Source organism: Aethalodelphis obliquidens, unplaced genomic scaffold, assembly GCF_003676395.1.
Source record: "Aethalodelphis obliquidens isolate GAN/ISIS:26980383/991018 unplaced genomic scaffold, ASM367639v1 scaffold2, whole genome shotgun sequence".
NCBI classification, from domain to species: Eukaryota; Metazoa; Chordata; class Mammalia; order Artiodactyla; family Delphinidae; genus Aethalodelphis; species Aethalodelphis obliquidens.
In genome coordinates this window covers 4,746,264-4,761,713 of record NW_020837946.1, presented here as the reverse complement: position 1 = coordinate 4,761,713, position 15,450 = coordinate 4,746,264, and the positions used below count along the sequence as shown (strand labels likewise).

At 47.4% G+C, this 15,450-nt stretch overlaps 1 protein-coding gene across 8 annotated transcripts in view; it reads left to right on the top strand.

The window, feature by feature from the left end:
• Window positions 1–15,450, top strand: part of AGAP1 (ArfGAP with GTPase domain, ankyrin repeat and PH domain 1) — a 552,897-nt gene that overhangs the window by 254,558 nt on the left and 282,889 nt on the right. For all 8 annotated transcript variants that reach the window (XM_027117564.1, XM_027117546.1, XM_027117554.1 and 5 more), the window contains exons 7-8: window positions 12,642–12,769; window positions 14,630–14,785. In XM_027117564.1, coding sequence (XP_026973365.1) covers window positions 12,642–12,769; window positions 14,630–14,785 — 284 coding nt within the window. The remainder of the gene's footprint in view (window positions 1–12,641; window positions 12,770–14,629; window positions 14,786–15,450) is intronic.

Below are 15,450 nucleotides of genomic sequence, written 5' to 3'. Positions count from 1 at the left end.
TTCCAAGGCATTTCACGCAAGGAGCATGGCGGCTGGCTTGTTATTAACAGAGCCGGGGAGAGAGGAATAATTTTCTCAGGTTCCAACCAAGACATCTTCTCCCCCACTTTAAGAAGAAAATGTCTTTTTTAATGGAGATTGTTGTAAGGATAATTATTCCCGGAAATAGGAAAACAGCTTCAGTTGTGATAGATAAGTCCATTTTTCTTGAAAGTTAAAAGGTATCTGTAGGAGAATGTGTTTGTGACAAATGGGGAGATTAAAGAAGTTTCTAAAACTCCCTTTTTTTTTCTGTGAGCATGTGTCTCAACATAGGAAGCAAAGTAGACCTTCCAAATTTGGTTAAGGCAATATTAACCAAACTTTATTAATTTATTAAAGAGAAAACCAATGATTGTACTTAACTGTATTTGTCTCAAGGTTCCCGATTTAAAAATCCACTTATGGCCTTTCTGTCTCACATATTTTCTTATTTTGGACCCTTTTCGTCTCCTGTTCCTCGTTTATCTTCATCTCCTCATCTTAAATTTTCATGCAATTTCTTTAGCTTGAATAATCATTTTTGTGATTTTTGTTCGTTTGTTTGTTTTGCAGTACGCGGGCCTCTCACCGCTGCGGCCTCTCCCGTTGCGGAGCACAGGCTCCGGACGCGCAGGCTCAGCGGCCATGGCTCACGGGCCCAGCGCTCCACGGCATGTGGGATCTTCCCGGACCGGGGCACGAACCCGCGTCCCCTGCATCGGCAGGCGGACGCTCAACCACTTTTTGTGATTTCATCATTTCTTTTGGTATCTTCTCTTTTATCGTGTTTTAAAATCCTTATCGCAGTCGTCTGTTTCCTGTGTCACTTCTGTCTTTGTCATGGATTGTGTTCTTCCGGTATCACTACATTTATTTGCATTTATCCTGGGTGTTTCTTTCACTTGACTCATATAACTGTGTTAGTCTATTTTGTGACCAGTAATTTGGCCTTTTAAAAAAAATAGGGGATCTAAAAGGTGAGTCCTGTAGCCTTCCTGGTGCAGAAAAAATGGTGAGGAACTTCAGATGAAAGCATCCAGGGTACGCCGCCACCTTCAGTGGGTGTCAGAAACATCTCTGCTCCGGAATCATCAGCTTTCTCCGCGAGACAGCTTGATGAGTTGAGAAGAAGTGACAGGTTCATTTTTCCCCCTCTTTGTTTAAGCCATTTATCTTTTAGATCCTTGTCTGCCATCTAAATTGTATTGCCAGTTTATTGGGATCTTCACTTGCCTTGTCTTGAAAGACACTGATTTGCATCCAACTTGAGAATAAGGGAGAGAGAAAGTTAATCATCTCGCGGCCTCTCGAACAGATTTGCACTGGGTTTAATTGTAGCATTTGGAATGTTTTCTAGTCCGAGTCTAGGTGCAGCTCTGTGTTCACCTGGGTCTTGGTGAGAATATCACAGTGCCCCAGTCCGGAAAGCTCCGCTCTTTGAAAGATCTTTAATTTATGCTTTGGGCACATCTTTCTACATTTGCGATTAACCTAAGCTGCGTCCCCTGCTTTTAAACCCTGCTGGCTTCTATTAATTGATTATTCATTAAGCGGAGTCATAGTAATGAGTGCCCAGTGAGCATTGAGTAGGTGGTACTCACTCTTGTAATCTTACGCAGCACATCAGAGTAAAGCTCTAGGGTCAGGGTGACCAGTGGCGTTCCAGCCCCTGCCCAGGTCTCCGCACCTGTCAGGGGTGCCACCTCCCGCCTCCTGGAATCTCCCTTCGCTGATGCTCAGAGCCCACGGCCAGCAGCAGCCCCCTCACTGCTCCTGGCTCGTACGTTCTCAGACTCCTTATCTTGTCCTGGCTCAGGACTGCGCCGACGGGCACACATGCACCCTTTGCTGCTGTTCTGCGGCCGCACGCACACCACGGTTTTCTGTTTCATCAGGGCCTGCCCTCATCCAGTTCTGATCACTGCCGGTTCCTCAGGCAGGACACTTCGATGTGCTTTGTGCTCCTGGTCATGCTTCCAATTTTTTCCTACTTTTTTAAAATTAAAATAAAAATTGAAATATAGTTGATTTACAATATTGTGTTAGTTTCAGGTATACGGCACAGCAGTTCAGTTATGCATATATATTCTTCTTCAGATTCTCTTTCCTCATGTGTTATTACAAAATATCAAGTAGAGTTCCCTGTGCTATATATATAGTAGGTCCTTGTTGGTTATCTATTATAATGGAGTGTGTATCTGTTAATCCCAAACTCCTCATTTATCCCTCCCCAACCCCCCTTCCCCCAAATTTTTCTTGCTTTTTATGATTCCTCAGTGTCTATGTAGTATAGTCACAATTCATCAATGTTTCCCTCTTGAAAATTATCCCCACTTTGATGTCACAGATACACAGCTCTCTTCAGGGCACTGTTAAAGCCCTGCAGCTGGTCCTGTGCCTGACGCACTTGTTGAGGAAGGAGGCAGGTGCTGAACCTGAAACACTGGTGCGGAGTGAGAGGTTTGCGGCTTCTCCGCTAAGATTGCCAAGTGCTGCTTCTTGAGACCTTAGTGAAGGAAGTCATGGAGGCTGTGTGACCATCTCTTCTGAAGTGCGCTCTCACCGCAAGCGTGTAAGGCCTCCTGGTCCCTGGTTCCTCAGTGGTGTGGCCGGCAGGCCGGTGTGGACCCCACCGTCTCCCGCATCTGACAGGTTTCCCGGCACATACTAGCTGCTCCAAGATGTGATGAAGGAATAGATCGTGAGTGAGGGATGCCAGAGAGCAGAGGGAAGACGCCGCCCCGACCCATGGAAGGGAAAAGCCGACTCCACGTATTAAACTTAAGAGGGCAGACTCGTGGCCGGACCGAGAGTGTCCTAGGACCAGCCTGGGTCGCTGGCATCGATGCTGTACCCTCTGGCTCATGCACGCCTGGTCTCACCTGTGCCCAAGGGGAGGCAGGGGAAGGAAGGGCGGAGCCCAGATGTCTCTTTCCCCCCATTAGCCCTTCTGAGAGTCACCGCTCAGGTCTGTGGTGCTCATTTCCGTTTTGAGACCCCGGAGGCCCCCCTGGATCCAAGCAGCACAGGCACAAGTGTGCGCTGGGGGCCTCGGACTTGTCCGGAGCGTGAACCCATCCCTGAGTGGGGCCCTGATTCTCCAGGCGTCCACCAGGCATTGGATTTGTCCCAGATGCTGGCTAGTATCATGTTCTTTCCTCTGCACTCGGAGACGAAAACCTGGAGTCTGCACAGTGATGCAGAGGTGTTGTGGTCTTAGATGAGGGTGCTGGTGGGGTCAGCAGGCTGGAGGAGGCACAGCAATGTGGGCGGTGCTGAGGGAGGACCCGGCGGCACGAGGGGAGGGAGGGCAGAGGGACTGGAGAATCCCTCAGTGTCTGCAGGTAGCGTCAGGAGTCTGGATCTGACCATCTGCTGGGCGTCCTGGCGGTGCACAGGGCCGCTGGGGCCTGCGATGCCGTCCCTGAGGCGACTCCAGGCAGGGCTGAATGGAATGCCTGCCTTCCTTCTCACGGAAAAAGGCTGACTGAAGCCGAGTCCAGCCCTGGAAGCGCCGCAGGCAAGACCAGCTGAAGGACGTTTGACAATACGGTGCTGGGATATGTTGAAACTTAGTTGTTTGGAGAGCAGTGAATGTTCAAAATCCTCTGCGTGTGGACCCCAGCAGGTGGTGAGCGTCCTGGCGCCTGCTGCCCACCAGCCCAACATCTGGGGCCGCTGGGACCCAGAGCTTCCCGCTGGCAACTCCACTTGGGGACTTGGTTTTAAGAGAAAATTGTGCTGTGAAGAAACGCATGAAAAAGGGATGTGGGTTTCTGGCAGGATGATTTGATGTTCCCCTGCCACAAAGAATAACTTTACATCAGAATTAGGTACACGTATAAAACTCGTTGAATAGACCGTGTTTATTTCACTTGCACTTTCTCCGGGAGGAAAAGGGAAATCCAGCTGCCTGGGACATGGGAGAAATTTCCGCTCGTTGTGAAATTGTGAAATTAATGTCAGCAGCCATGACTTTGCTCCATCCTGAAGGTAACTGTTTATTACAGTCGGCATTTAAATCCCCCGATTAATAGGAGCAATTAAACAATAGCTTCATTTCCAGCAAATTAACAACCCTAATAGGTAATTGCGACATAAATGAAGATAAATTTGTTTTAATGCAATGAGATAAAAAGAACACAGGCAAGAACGGAATCTCCGATTAAGAATTCAGATGTCATTACTGCACGGAAAACTTGAAAGCTTTGCTAGAAGAAATTAAAGAGAATTTGGCTTTTTGACCATGGCCTGTCTTGGCCTAGAGGGTTTTTTTAATATAATAGAAATGCCATATGTTGTGCTCAGGGACACAAGGTAAGGGCAGAGCTTCTCGTTAGGTTTTCACTGACGAGGAACCAATAAACAAATGCATGGTGAGTGTTTCCTTTTCATGCACCCCTAAATTCATTTTATGGCCTGTTCAGTTCCAGGGTGTGTTTCCTTCCTTAATAATATTTGTTATAATTAGGAAACTATTCTGATGGTTTATAGTTTGTCCTGATGAAACGTGGAAGTGGTCAAGCCAGGCCTGTTTTTAGAATGATAAACGTGTCCATACGAAGGATGGTTTGGAAGGGGACAAGTCGGCTTCGGAGAGAGCAGTTGGGTGATTTTAAAGGTAGTGGCAAAAAAAGATGAAAGCTTTGCTAGAACGAAGATAATGAGCTGCTCCTTGCGGGTCGCCGTGCCGACAGGAAGATCTAACACACGTTAAAGAACAGGGGCAGCCTGTCTTTCTAAGGAAGATGGGCGTATACTCCGATTTAGGAACTGTAACTTAGAATAGGTTAAATGTCCAGATCTGCTTTGAAAGTTTTTAAACTATGGGGGTTTAGCAAACACTACATCAGTGAGCTCATTATACCCTTAGAACAACTCCTTTTGGTAGCTTTGAATCATCAAATGACGTGTAATCAGCCTAGAATTCTATACCCCTTGAGAATATTAATCATATGTAAGGGTAGAGTAACAGCAGTCTGAGACACGAGAGTCTCAAAACAGAATATCAGAGAGCCGGGGTCCTGCGTATAGACCACGGCCGCTCGGTCACAGTCCCCCCAAATCCCCCCCACCCTGCGCCCACCCCCCCACCCCCCCATGCTTGCTGTCCCCACTGTCCAGGTAGAGATCACTTGCATCTTGCAAACCACACAGACCAGGTGTCCCTCCAACTCCTGGATCTCGTCACTGGCCCATTAATAGCTTTGATGGCTCCCTGTTGCCTTAAGGATACGATCCACACTTTGCATACGGGATCCTTAAACGTGTTTCCAGCTGCTTCTCCACCCCCACTTCTCCTCATGTCCTCACCCCGTCCCCATTGTTGATCCATCTGTTCGTTCGTTGACCCAGTTGGTGAGTGCTGGTTGAATGTCAAGTCCATGTGGACCCTAGGGAGGTAAATGAGGCATCCCGTCTAGCATCTCGAGTCACGTGGAGATCCATCGTCTTGGAACGTGAGCTGACTGTATTTTCCAATTGGCGGCTCAGTTTGGCAGGATCTCCGCAGGTGTGTGGGCCAGGCAGGGCTGTGGGTCCCTGTGGTTCACTGATTGTCACTCATCATCACACAACCCAAGGGGCCTTCGAGAGACCCCCTCCCCACTCCCCACCTCCCTCGCTCTTTTTCATGTTAATGGTTTTTCTGGCATAGCTTCCTCTATTCCCAAAACGTCATATGAAAACAAATCTAGGAGATGGGTATAGGATTACCAGCAACACAGGCCACACCTCCTTTAACGTTCATTAACTTTGAGAAAAGTTCCACTTCAAACTTTTTTTCATTCCTAAGTCACAAGTTCAGAACTACCTAGATAATGTGGTAATTAATTTCTACTTAATTAACAAGATAGTTTAATGATCACTCAACTGTAATTTAAAACTGAGTTGCGACATTAGGGGACCTTTTATTTGTTACTGGAAAATTTACAGTCCCTGGTGGTTTTCATTTTTTATGGGGATTTGCCTGGTTAGCCCTCCAAGGTTCTGATGGAAGAGCCTTTCGATGCGAAGACAGTTAATGTTACATTTGGGTGGTAGCACCAAAAATAGAACGATGGCGTGAACCCCAGCCTCAAACTGTGCTTTTCAAATATGTTTGTGGAGCAAAATGAGTCTCATGCTAGTTGATTTTCATTAAGTGTGTTTATTATAAACATTTAAAATATGACTGTAATAGATGTATCATTCATACTTAAATTCTATCTAACGTTGTCTACGCAGAACTGCCACCCCATGTTGGCCCCAATGGGCTACATAGAGCTTTTCCTAGTAGCTGAAGGATCGTCCTCTTCCTCAGAGTTGGCTTGATTCACACCAAGTTTCTATTTGGCATCTACCTGGGACTCTGCGTCATCAGTCAGGTGTACATGCTTCCACAGTGCCATCCTGAGCTGCAGACCCCACTTCTCCCCAGGCCCCAGAGTCACCCGCTCCCCAGTGCAGCCCGAGGACGTGGGGCTCAGCTCTGCTCATTCCAGAAGGGGCTGTGTTGCTCATACAGCAGGGCTCACGTAGCGGAAGCTGATGCTGTATGGGGCGTCACGATAGGGAATGTTCAAAAGCAGATCATTACAAAGCTGGTTGATGAGTTAAGTCTCCTCTGCCTCAGTGAACTGGGGCAAAAGGGACGTGAAAGGGCAGCCAGTTTGCTGCCTGATGGAGAAGCCTCTGCTCCTTCAGGACCTGCACAGGGAGAAGGTTGGGTCGTAGGAGCCGAGTAAATAAGGAGTGAAGAAAGGATGGGGCAACAGGGACCACCCAGCGGAGCACTTGAGCAGTTCTCAGTGGTCCTGTCTCTGGTGAAACCTTGGAGCTATTGATGTGAGATGCAGAGGGCCTTGCTCCTGGCTTGGGAGCTGCATGAGGCTAGAGACCAGGTCACATGCCTCTTCCCGTCTTCCCTTCCTTCTCTGGGCCCATAGGTGGCTCTTCAGACGTTTCTGTTAATTGACTTAATTCAAGTAAATCATTTAAACCAGAGAAGATACCTTGCTGATTAAATTACTAACACTCATTGGACTTTACCAAGAATGTCATAATCGTTAATGAAATTTTAAAAAGCTTAATTTAAGTGCTTAATTGTGGACGTTACCGATGCCAGGTGGTACCATGCAAGAGGAGTGTCAAAGACACCCCCGTCCTGGGGCCTCGCCCTGTGAGTAGAGATCAGGAGGCCAGGACCTGATGTGAATGATGACGTGTCTGGTTTGGGATTATTACATAATCGCTTATTGCACAATGCCTATACACCAGGCACTAGGGATTCGGGGCTGAAAAGTAGAATTGCAGCTCTTCAGCCTGGCCCTGACTGTATGTGTATGTGTGCGTGTGGGCGTGTGTGTGTGCGTAACTGTGCAGTGGTTCTCAGTCAAGGCCTGGGTGAAATACGGAGCTGGTTGTGTCCGCACCTTTGGTATTTGGGATGCGGGGTCTCCATAGAGGAAACTGATGGTTAGAGAGGAAGGCTTGCCTAGGAGAAGTGATGCTCGAGATACGGATTCTGAGAAGGAATTGGCCATGAAGAGAAGGAGAAGCATGTCTGGGCCGTGGTGGCAACTTGTGTAGCAGGATTCAGAGAGCACACGTTGTGGCATCTGCAGTGGGTTCTGTCCGGCTCGGAAGTGGGCAGTGAGCCTGGGGGCCGGCAGCGAGGCTGGAGGGAGGCCGTGTCCGGTTGGACGGGGACCCTTGTCCTCCCTGGGGTTCGGAACCCATTAAGGAATAAGACCCTGGAAGATCGGATGACTACTTTTTATTGGTAAAGCTGTCCTGGGAAATGAAGCTTATCTGGGCTTCCTTCTCTGGGAACCAGAATCAGACAGACTTGCCCATATGGTTCCAGGCAGCGTGGGAGCCCCAGACCGAAGGGATGGAGAAGGGACAGCTTGTCCCAAGCCGGCCATCACCTAAGTCACTTGTCAGTGGGTCGGACCTTCACTGGAGGGCTTGGGAAGAGGCCAGGAGTGTCTGGGTCCTGGGAGCCGGGATGCATGGGAAGTGATAACAGGAGGGGAGAATTCACCCCTCCCAAGCGTGAAAGGGCCCCATTTTGCTGAGAAATTTCGGTTCTGACGTCTGTCTGGTGACGGGAGCGTTTGCAGAACTTTGAGCGGGACAAGGCCCGTAAGGGTCACCTTTGCGGAGGTCGCCGTGCAGTGTGTCCCTTGAGTGGCAGTGAGGAGAGGACAGCTTTGGAAGCTGCTTCAGAAACCAGCCACAGGCAGACGAGGTTTGGGTCAAGACATTGGCAGTGAGGGTGAACTGAAGAGAAATTCCGGTGGCAGAATCGATCTATTCCGTCTCCTCTGTCCCTGCCCTGGGGTTGCTCGGGTGGTGCGGAGTTAGAGGCGAGGCCCAGGTTGGGACACGGAGGTGCCTCCAAGGGCAGGTGTGGCGCTGGTTATGGGATACACGGTTCTAGCAGTAGGAAGGGCACAAAGCAAGGCTACATACAGATTGGGGAGCCACAGGCATGGAGAGAAAAGGGCCAAAGAAGGAAGCCTAGAAGCGCCCACGTTCAAAGAACCGGTGAAGGAGGCAGAGAAAGAGGTTCCAGCCAGGGGAGGAAACACAGGAAGGTCAGCGTCACGGGAGGAGGGACCATCAGCAGTGCCTAGGGCGGCCCAGAGGCCAAGGAGGATGCGCCTGGCCTCCAGTTGGTCACCAGCGACCTTGGCAATGGCAGGTCCAGCCAAGGGGATGGAGGCGGAAGCCGGGTTGCAGTGGTCAGCAGAGCAAGGGAGAGTCTGTGAGGGGACAGGGCCAAAGGGTACACCGTCCCTGTCCTGGGAGCCGTAGAGTCTTGGGGGGGGGGGGTGCTTCCTTGCAGGTGGCAGTGTTTGGTGCCGTCATGGGGGCGGACAGAGTGTCTGAACCCCTGTTCTGCTGTCGGTGCCCCCTCTGCCTTGTTTTCCCAACTGCGAGGATTAAATGACTCAGTAGACGGGAAGTGCAGACCGCTGGCCCATCGTTCAGATGTAAGGGACAAAGGGGGGGGGAGGGGGGCGCCCCTAGTTACCTGGTGAGAGGTGGGCCTGACTCCCTTGGTGTGACCAGATTCGTTCTTTCTGCTCCTCCTTTAGTGCAAATGATTTGAGAAACAAAGCGGAAGCAGAAATCGGGCATTAGGCCAGGATTTAATGAGGTCTTATTTGCGAGCTATCTGAGAGTCTTATCTTTACACACTAATTAAAAGATGCCATTTATCATCTATCCAATAGAGAATTTAAAATTTGTGGGGAAAGTAAACGTATAACTCGCTTTTCTTGTTGCTTAAGTTTGTAAATAGACTTCTTTCTAGTTGAAGAATGGAAATATGTTTATGAAAGTACACTTAAGGGTACGGCTGAAAAAGAATGATCTCAGAGTCATCACCCAGGTCAGGAAGGGGCCACTGCCAGCCCCCAGGAGCCCCTCATGCCTCTCCCAGGCACCAGCAGTTTGCTAGCTTGGTTTTGAAGTTTCTACGGTGTAATTACAGATATGGTTGAAGGGGCTCGTTAAAGGGTATGTTTTATCTGTTACCCAAATAAAATTTCAAAATCGTGGAGGGAGTCATACACATTATTCATTCATTCATTCATTTATACTTGAAGGTATTTGAACATTTTTTGCCTTCCAGTTTTACTGAGATATAATAAAATATCTATGTAAAATAGATACAAAAGTGAAGAAATAGAAGTTTTTTACCTTTGATGAGAACTCCTAGGGTTCACGCCCCTGACAACGTCCACGTATAACCTACAGCTGTGCTAGCTGTTGTGTGTTCATCATGCACATCACATCCCTAGGAAGTGACTTAAATGACACCAGGTACTAGCATTGCCATATCAGGTTAATGGAATTGGCGGGGTGTCTGGTAAAGGAGCACATTTTCCGTATCTGCCAACGACAGCATTTCAGACCTAGGCTTAGCGCCTCAGGCAACTTTAGAGGAAAGCAAGTCACCAACATAGGAAAAACATCACACCTCGATGACAGAGTCCAGATTCTTTTAAGGAATCTCAAGGGATTGTGTTTCTGTTTTCTCATTCGTGCATTGCATGTATTTATATAAAATACGTGACGTATTCATTCGTGGAATGATCCAATGCAGACAGAAACTCAGTGATGATAAAAATTTCCCAGCCAGTGTAATCTGGGGTGTAAGTAATATTCATGTTCTAAGTCTCCTGACATTTAAATGTTCCAAATCTCAGGAAAAGTTGATGATTATAGTTACAAGAGAACAGCGCCTCCCTGCCCCTGGCATCCCGTTTCCCTTGAGTTCTTATTGGGGCGCGGGGCCCTTCCACTCACACAGCCCAGCCCAGCCCTGTGGCCCTCAGTGGGCCAGGGGCTTTTCACTGTGGAGGAGAAGGTGGCCCAGCCTTACAAAACAGTCCCCTTATCTCCTTTTCCTTCTTAAGTCAGATACTACCCCCACTTTTATGGGTGATCCTGTAACTCCTAAAGCAGTCTATGTATTTTAGAACAAAATATTTGTAACTCATTTCCTTTCTTCCATGTGTGTGTAGACATAAAAATTATGGGGAAATACAACAAATAGGGTTGAAGGTTCTAGTTAAATTTGAAAGAATGCTACCAGTTATTAGCAGTTGTGACTTCGGGTTTTTTTTAATAAATGTGGCCAAGCAATAATTCAGTGGACAGAAGAACCGTAGTACTTGACGTGTGGTTCACGCTTTACACAGCCCTGTTCTGTGAGAGGGTTTAATGGGAAAAGGTTCTCTCTGCCCATGAACTTGCTCTTTCTAGCCTCCACGTGGGAAGGAGGGAACATGGATTTGCATTTGGAGTTTCATAAAATGAGGATTTTAATAACATATTTGACTTGTCTTAGAAAGTTTCTCAAATCTCCCCTTAGAGTAGAAAACACTTATAGAAAATGTCTATGAAGTTCTCCCAACAGCTTAGCCCTGTTTAATTCTGACCTTTGTGTTTTTTCTGTGAGATTTAAGGTGAAAGTCAGTATGGTCATCCGACTGAATAGTGACTCTGAGGCCAGGAGTAGTTGAACACAAGAAAACACCTTTTGCTCTTTTTCAGAAAAAAGAAAAAAATAGAAGTAATTTGGCATTCACCCAAACAATCATGATTTTAAGTTAATTTACTTTTGGTTTGGGGATTTCAGTTCACCTATAAGACACGTTTTGCGGCTGTTGGAATCTGATCTTAGGTTTTAGTTTTGAGTTCACATAATGATTTTTAAAATATTCTAATGTGCGTCTTCAAAGACCCCAGATCGATACGCCAATGGTTTTGAAATGACAGAGTGTTGCGATATTCCTCTGTAATTTAAACGTGATTAGCTGATGAAGGTTATGATCAATACACTACGGGAGGATAAATTAATTGATATCGTCCTTTCAGGATGATAAGGGGCCTATCGGAGGTGGGATGTAACTAATGAAGCTGCTTCTTCATCTCTGTGAGCCATTTTTTATATATTGTATTTTCACTTAATCATATTTATACTATCATTCATTTACATGAAAGCCATAAGCTGTGGACAGACCAGTTCCTTCTTAAAATTATGTTCTTTTGGAGAAGAAATCATCTGCGGACACTGTGTGTGCTCCTTCTGTAACATAAGCTATTGCTGGGGACAGTGGTGTGTTTTCCTTTGCGTGGGTATTTTTTAAATGAGCAACCTCTCTGGACAAAGATAAGGATTGAATATCATTGAACTTAATTACAGCTATTCCCCAAAGACACACATCTATTCACATAAAAGCTGTAGTTATTCTCCTGTAGTGACACCTATTGGTGTAGGAAGAGTTTTCTAATCGTTGGCTTCCTTTCCAGTTAAATCCAATGTGCTGTTATCAGCCAGCCTATTTGCCAATGGTTGAATTTAGATTTGTATTGATTAAGATAAACTCCCAATGTGTAGAGCCGTATATTTAAATAAAAAAAGTCTTTGACATAATTACATGTCCTTGAATATAATTCTATGCAGTAGCCTGTAGAGTTAAGAGTAATTCTTTAGGCTATGCAAAAAAAATAGATTTTTGATTTTCCAAAGGGTTTGGTATAAATTACCCTGTCTTATTTAGGATTATTTTTGCTGCAAGTAACTGGGGGGAAAGTCCTATTATTAGAATAATTTGAACAAGATAGGTGTGTGTTTTTGTGTTTTACATATAAAGCGTCTGAGGTTTGCGCGAGGCTGCCGAGCCAGAGGCCAAGCCCCTGGAAGGGGCTTGTGTCCCACCAAGTGTGGCTTCCTTCTGCAAGATCGCTTCCAGAGCTACAGCCAACATATGTGCTTTTTACATAGCAAGAAGGAAAGAGACATAAGGAAGAAATGGGCCAGGGGCAGCTCTCTCAAGGATGTTTCCTGGGTACCGCCATGTGACCCTCCTGCTGCCATCCCATTGGCCAGAGCTTGCTTGCATGGCCACATTTAGCTGGGGTGCAAGGGGATGGACTGGAGGAAGCTCCAGGAAATGTCATATCTATTCTGGTAGTCCTGCGCCCAACTAAAAATCAGGAATTCTGTTACCACGGATGAAAGGAATAGTGGATAACGGAGACAGCCCTCGGTCTCTGCCACATTCCCTCTGTTTGGAAACCAGCCTCACGTAGACTTCTTCTGTCTTCCTGTCCACTAGTTGCCCAGAAGATTGTTGCCACGAGGAAGAAGCAGCAGCTGTCCATCGGGCCCTGCAAGTCCCTACCCAACTCTCCGAGCCACTCATCTGTCTGTTCCGCACAGGTGTCTGCCGTGCACATCAGCCAGGTATGTTGGTCCCTTGAGAGGTTGGACTGAAAAGCAGGTCAGAACCCAGGAGACACACCTGCCAAATAGTGTTCTCAGCCAGCTCCAAGGTGATTTTTTTTTTCTTTTCAACTTTATAAATAACAGCATGTCGGTAATTGACGTAACATCTCCTTCAGAAACTGCTGTGGCCGAGTGGTTTTGATGGGAATCATTCTTTAATATTCCCTGTCTTCACGCTGCCTGTGTTATGAGGCATGCTGGCTGGAGTGGAGGTGCAGGGTGTGCACTGCCGTCTCTGCTGTTGATTTTTTTTTTTTTTTTTTTTGCGGTACGCGGGCCTCTCCCGTTGCGGAGCACAGGCTCCGGACGCGCAGGCTCAGCGGCCATGGCTCACGGGCCCAGCCGCTCCGTGGCACGTGGGATCTTCCCAGACCGGGGCACGAACCCGTGTCCCCTGCATCGGCAGGCGGACTCTCAACCACTGCGCCACCAGGGAAGCCCTCTGCTGTTGATTTAAATGACCCCACGTTGGTCCTCATTCTCGTCTGCTTGTAGGTTGGGCAGTTGTGGGTGAATCTCAGTGGCTAATCCTACAATATGCTTCAATATGGTAGCAGCCCTCAGTTATAATTCCCGTCTCCCATAGGCCCTATGGAAACTAGTATCTTTCCATTGCAACATTTTGCTGTTTACTTGGGAACAAACAATATAATTGTCACTTTGAAGAACCTAGCCAAAAACCCACTAAGGAACTGTTGGCTTATTTTTGCCTGCCCGTGTGTCTTCGGTTAACATTTCTTAGGCGGGTGTTATATTCTTTAAAGAGATGTAGCGAGAAGGTTTGGTATCGTGCTTTTGGTAGCTTTAAGAGTCAGGAAGTGCGTTTACAGCGGGGTCCTGTGAAGGCACGCTCAAGGATGTTAAATCCCACTCTAGGCATCTGTAATTCTCTCTGGATCTTGAAGAATCTTCCAGAAGCTTTCACATTTCCAAAAGGTCATTTTCTTCTTTTTTTTTTTAATGAATTTTTATTGGAGTCTAGTTGATTTACAATGTTGTGTTAGTTTCAGGTGTACAGGAAAGTGAATCAGTTACACATATACATATATCCACTCTTTTTTAGATTCTTTTCCCATATAGGCCATTACAGAGTATTGAGCAGAGTTCTCTGTGCTCTACAGTAGGTCCGTGTTAGTTATCTATTTTTATATATAGTAGTGTGTATATGTCAGTCCCAATCTCCCAATGTATCCCTTCAAGAGGTCATTTTCAAAATGTGAGTTTTGGCTCTACTGGGCAAAATTGCACTCTTTCTCCTTCTAATCTGGAGCAGTGAAGGGACTGTAGAAACCACTTAGTTCAACCAACCCCTTCCCTTTTCAGAGGAAACAGAAAATAATGACATTTTAACTCTCAGATTTTTTAACATCTTTACTGGAGTATAATTTCTTTACAATGGTGTGTTAGTTTCTGCTGTATAACAAAGTGAATCAGCTATACGTATACATATATCCCCATATCCCCTCCCTCTTGCGTCTCCCTCCCGCCCTCCCTATCCCACCCCTCTAGGTGGTCACAAAGCACCGAGCTGATCTCCCTGTGCTATGCGGCTGCTTCCCCCTAGCATCTGTTTTACACTTGGTCGTGTATAAGATCAGACGAAAGAGACTTCTCTGTCTTAAGTCACTTTTCTTGGACAGAACGCTGCCGAGCTGATGGGTCTGTTGTGGGATGAAACGGTGCCTGCTTGATGCTGATGCCACCGGCCGGGCCGCGTCTCCATGCACCTTGCTGGCTTGTGGGTCGTGACCCCACGCACGTGGCGGGTTAGGCTCCTGGAGCGTGTCCTAACAAAACCTTGGCTTTCAATCATTACAGACAAGTAACGGAGGCGGGAGTCTGAGCGACTATTCCTCCTCTGTCCCGTCCACGCCCAGCACCAGCCAAAAGGAGCTGCGTATCGACGTACCGCCCGCGGCCAACACGCCCACGCCCGTCCGCAAGCAGTCCAAGCGCCGGTCCAACCTCTTCACCGTGAGTGTCCCCCCGCGGGGCGGGGTCGGGGGGAATCGGAGCGTGGTTCCTGCTCACCTAGCGGTCCTCTGGCCGCCAGGTGGCTCAACGACAGGCGTAGCATCCAAACCAAGTTAATGAGGAGAGTGCTGAGCTCTGTGGAAGTCTGAGAAAGTGATAGGATGCCACGACGCAGGTGTAGAGCCAGGTGGGCCTTCCTCGGTTGCAGGGAGTCCTGACGTGTCAGAAATGAAGAGCAAGGGGTTTGTATAAAGGTCTCTGTTATCCTGTGACTTTCTTGGTCTCTAGCTAAAGACTTGTCACATTAGATACATGGAGGTGACAGACTCCGCCAGAATTCCCCAAACGTGTGCATCAGGCCTTCCAGATGAAGTGTATAAAGCCGTATCAATGCACAGACCCCTTCTCCTCGGGCTGGAGCACTGAGGACTTAGCTCAGGGTCTTCAGCAGCTCACAGACAGAAGCCAGTCTGCTTGGACTTTTCTTCAGAGCCATCTGCGGAGCATTTTAAAACTCTACATCAGCTCTCAGGGCTCAGGTTTACGAACTCAGGATCTGTGCGTGGGGCCCAGGCGTGTGTAGTTTTTTAAAGTTCCCTGGGCAGTTGGGACGCAGAGAACCCCTGAACTACAGAGGACACACAGCAGACATTACCAATCAATCA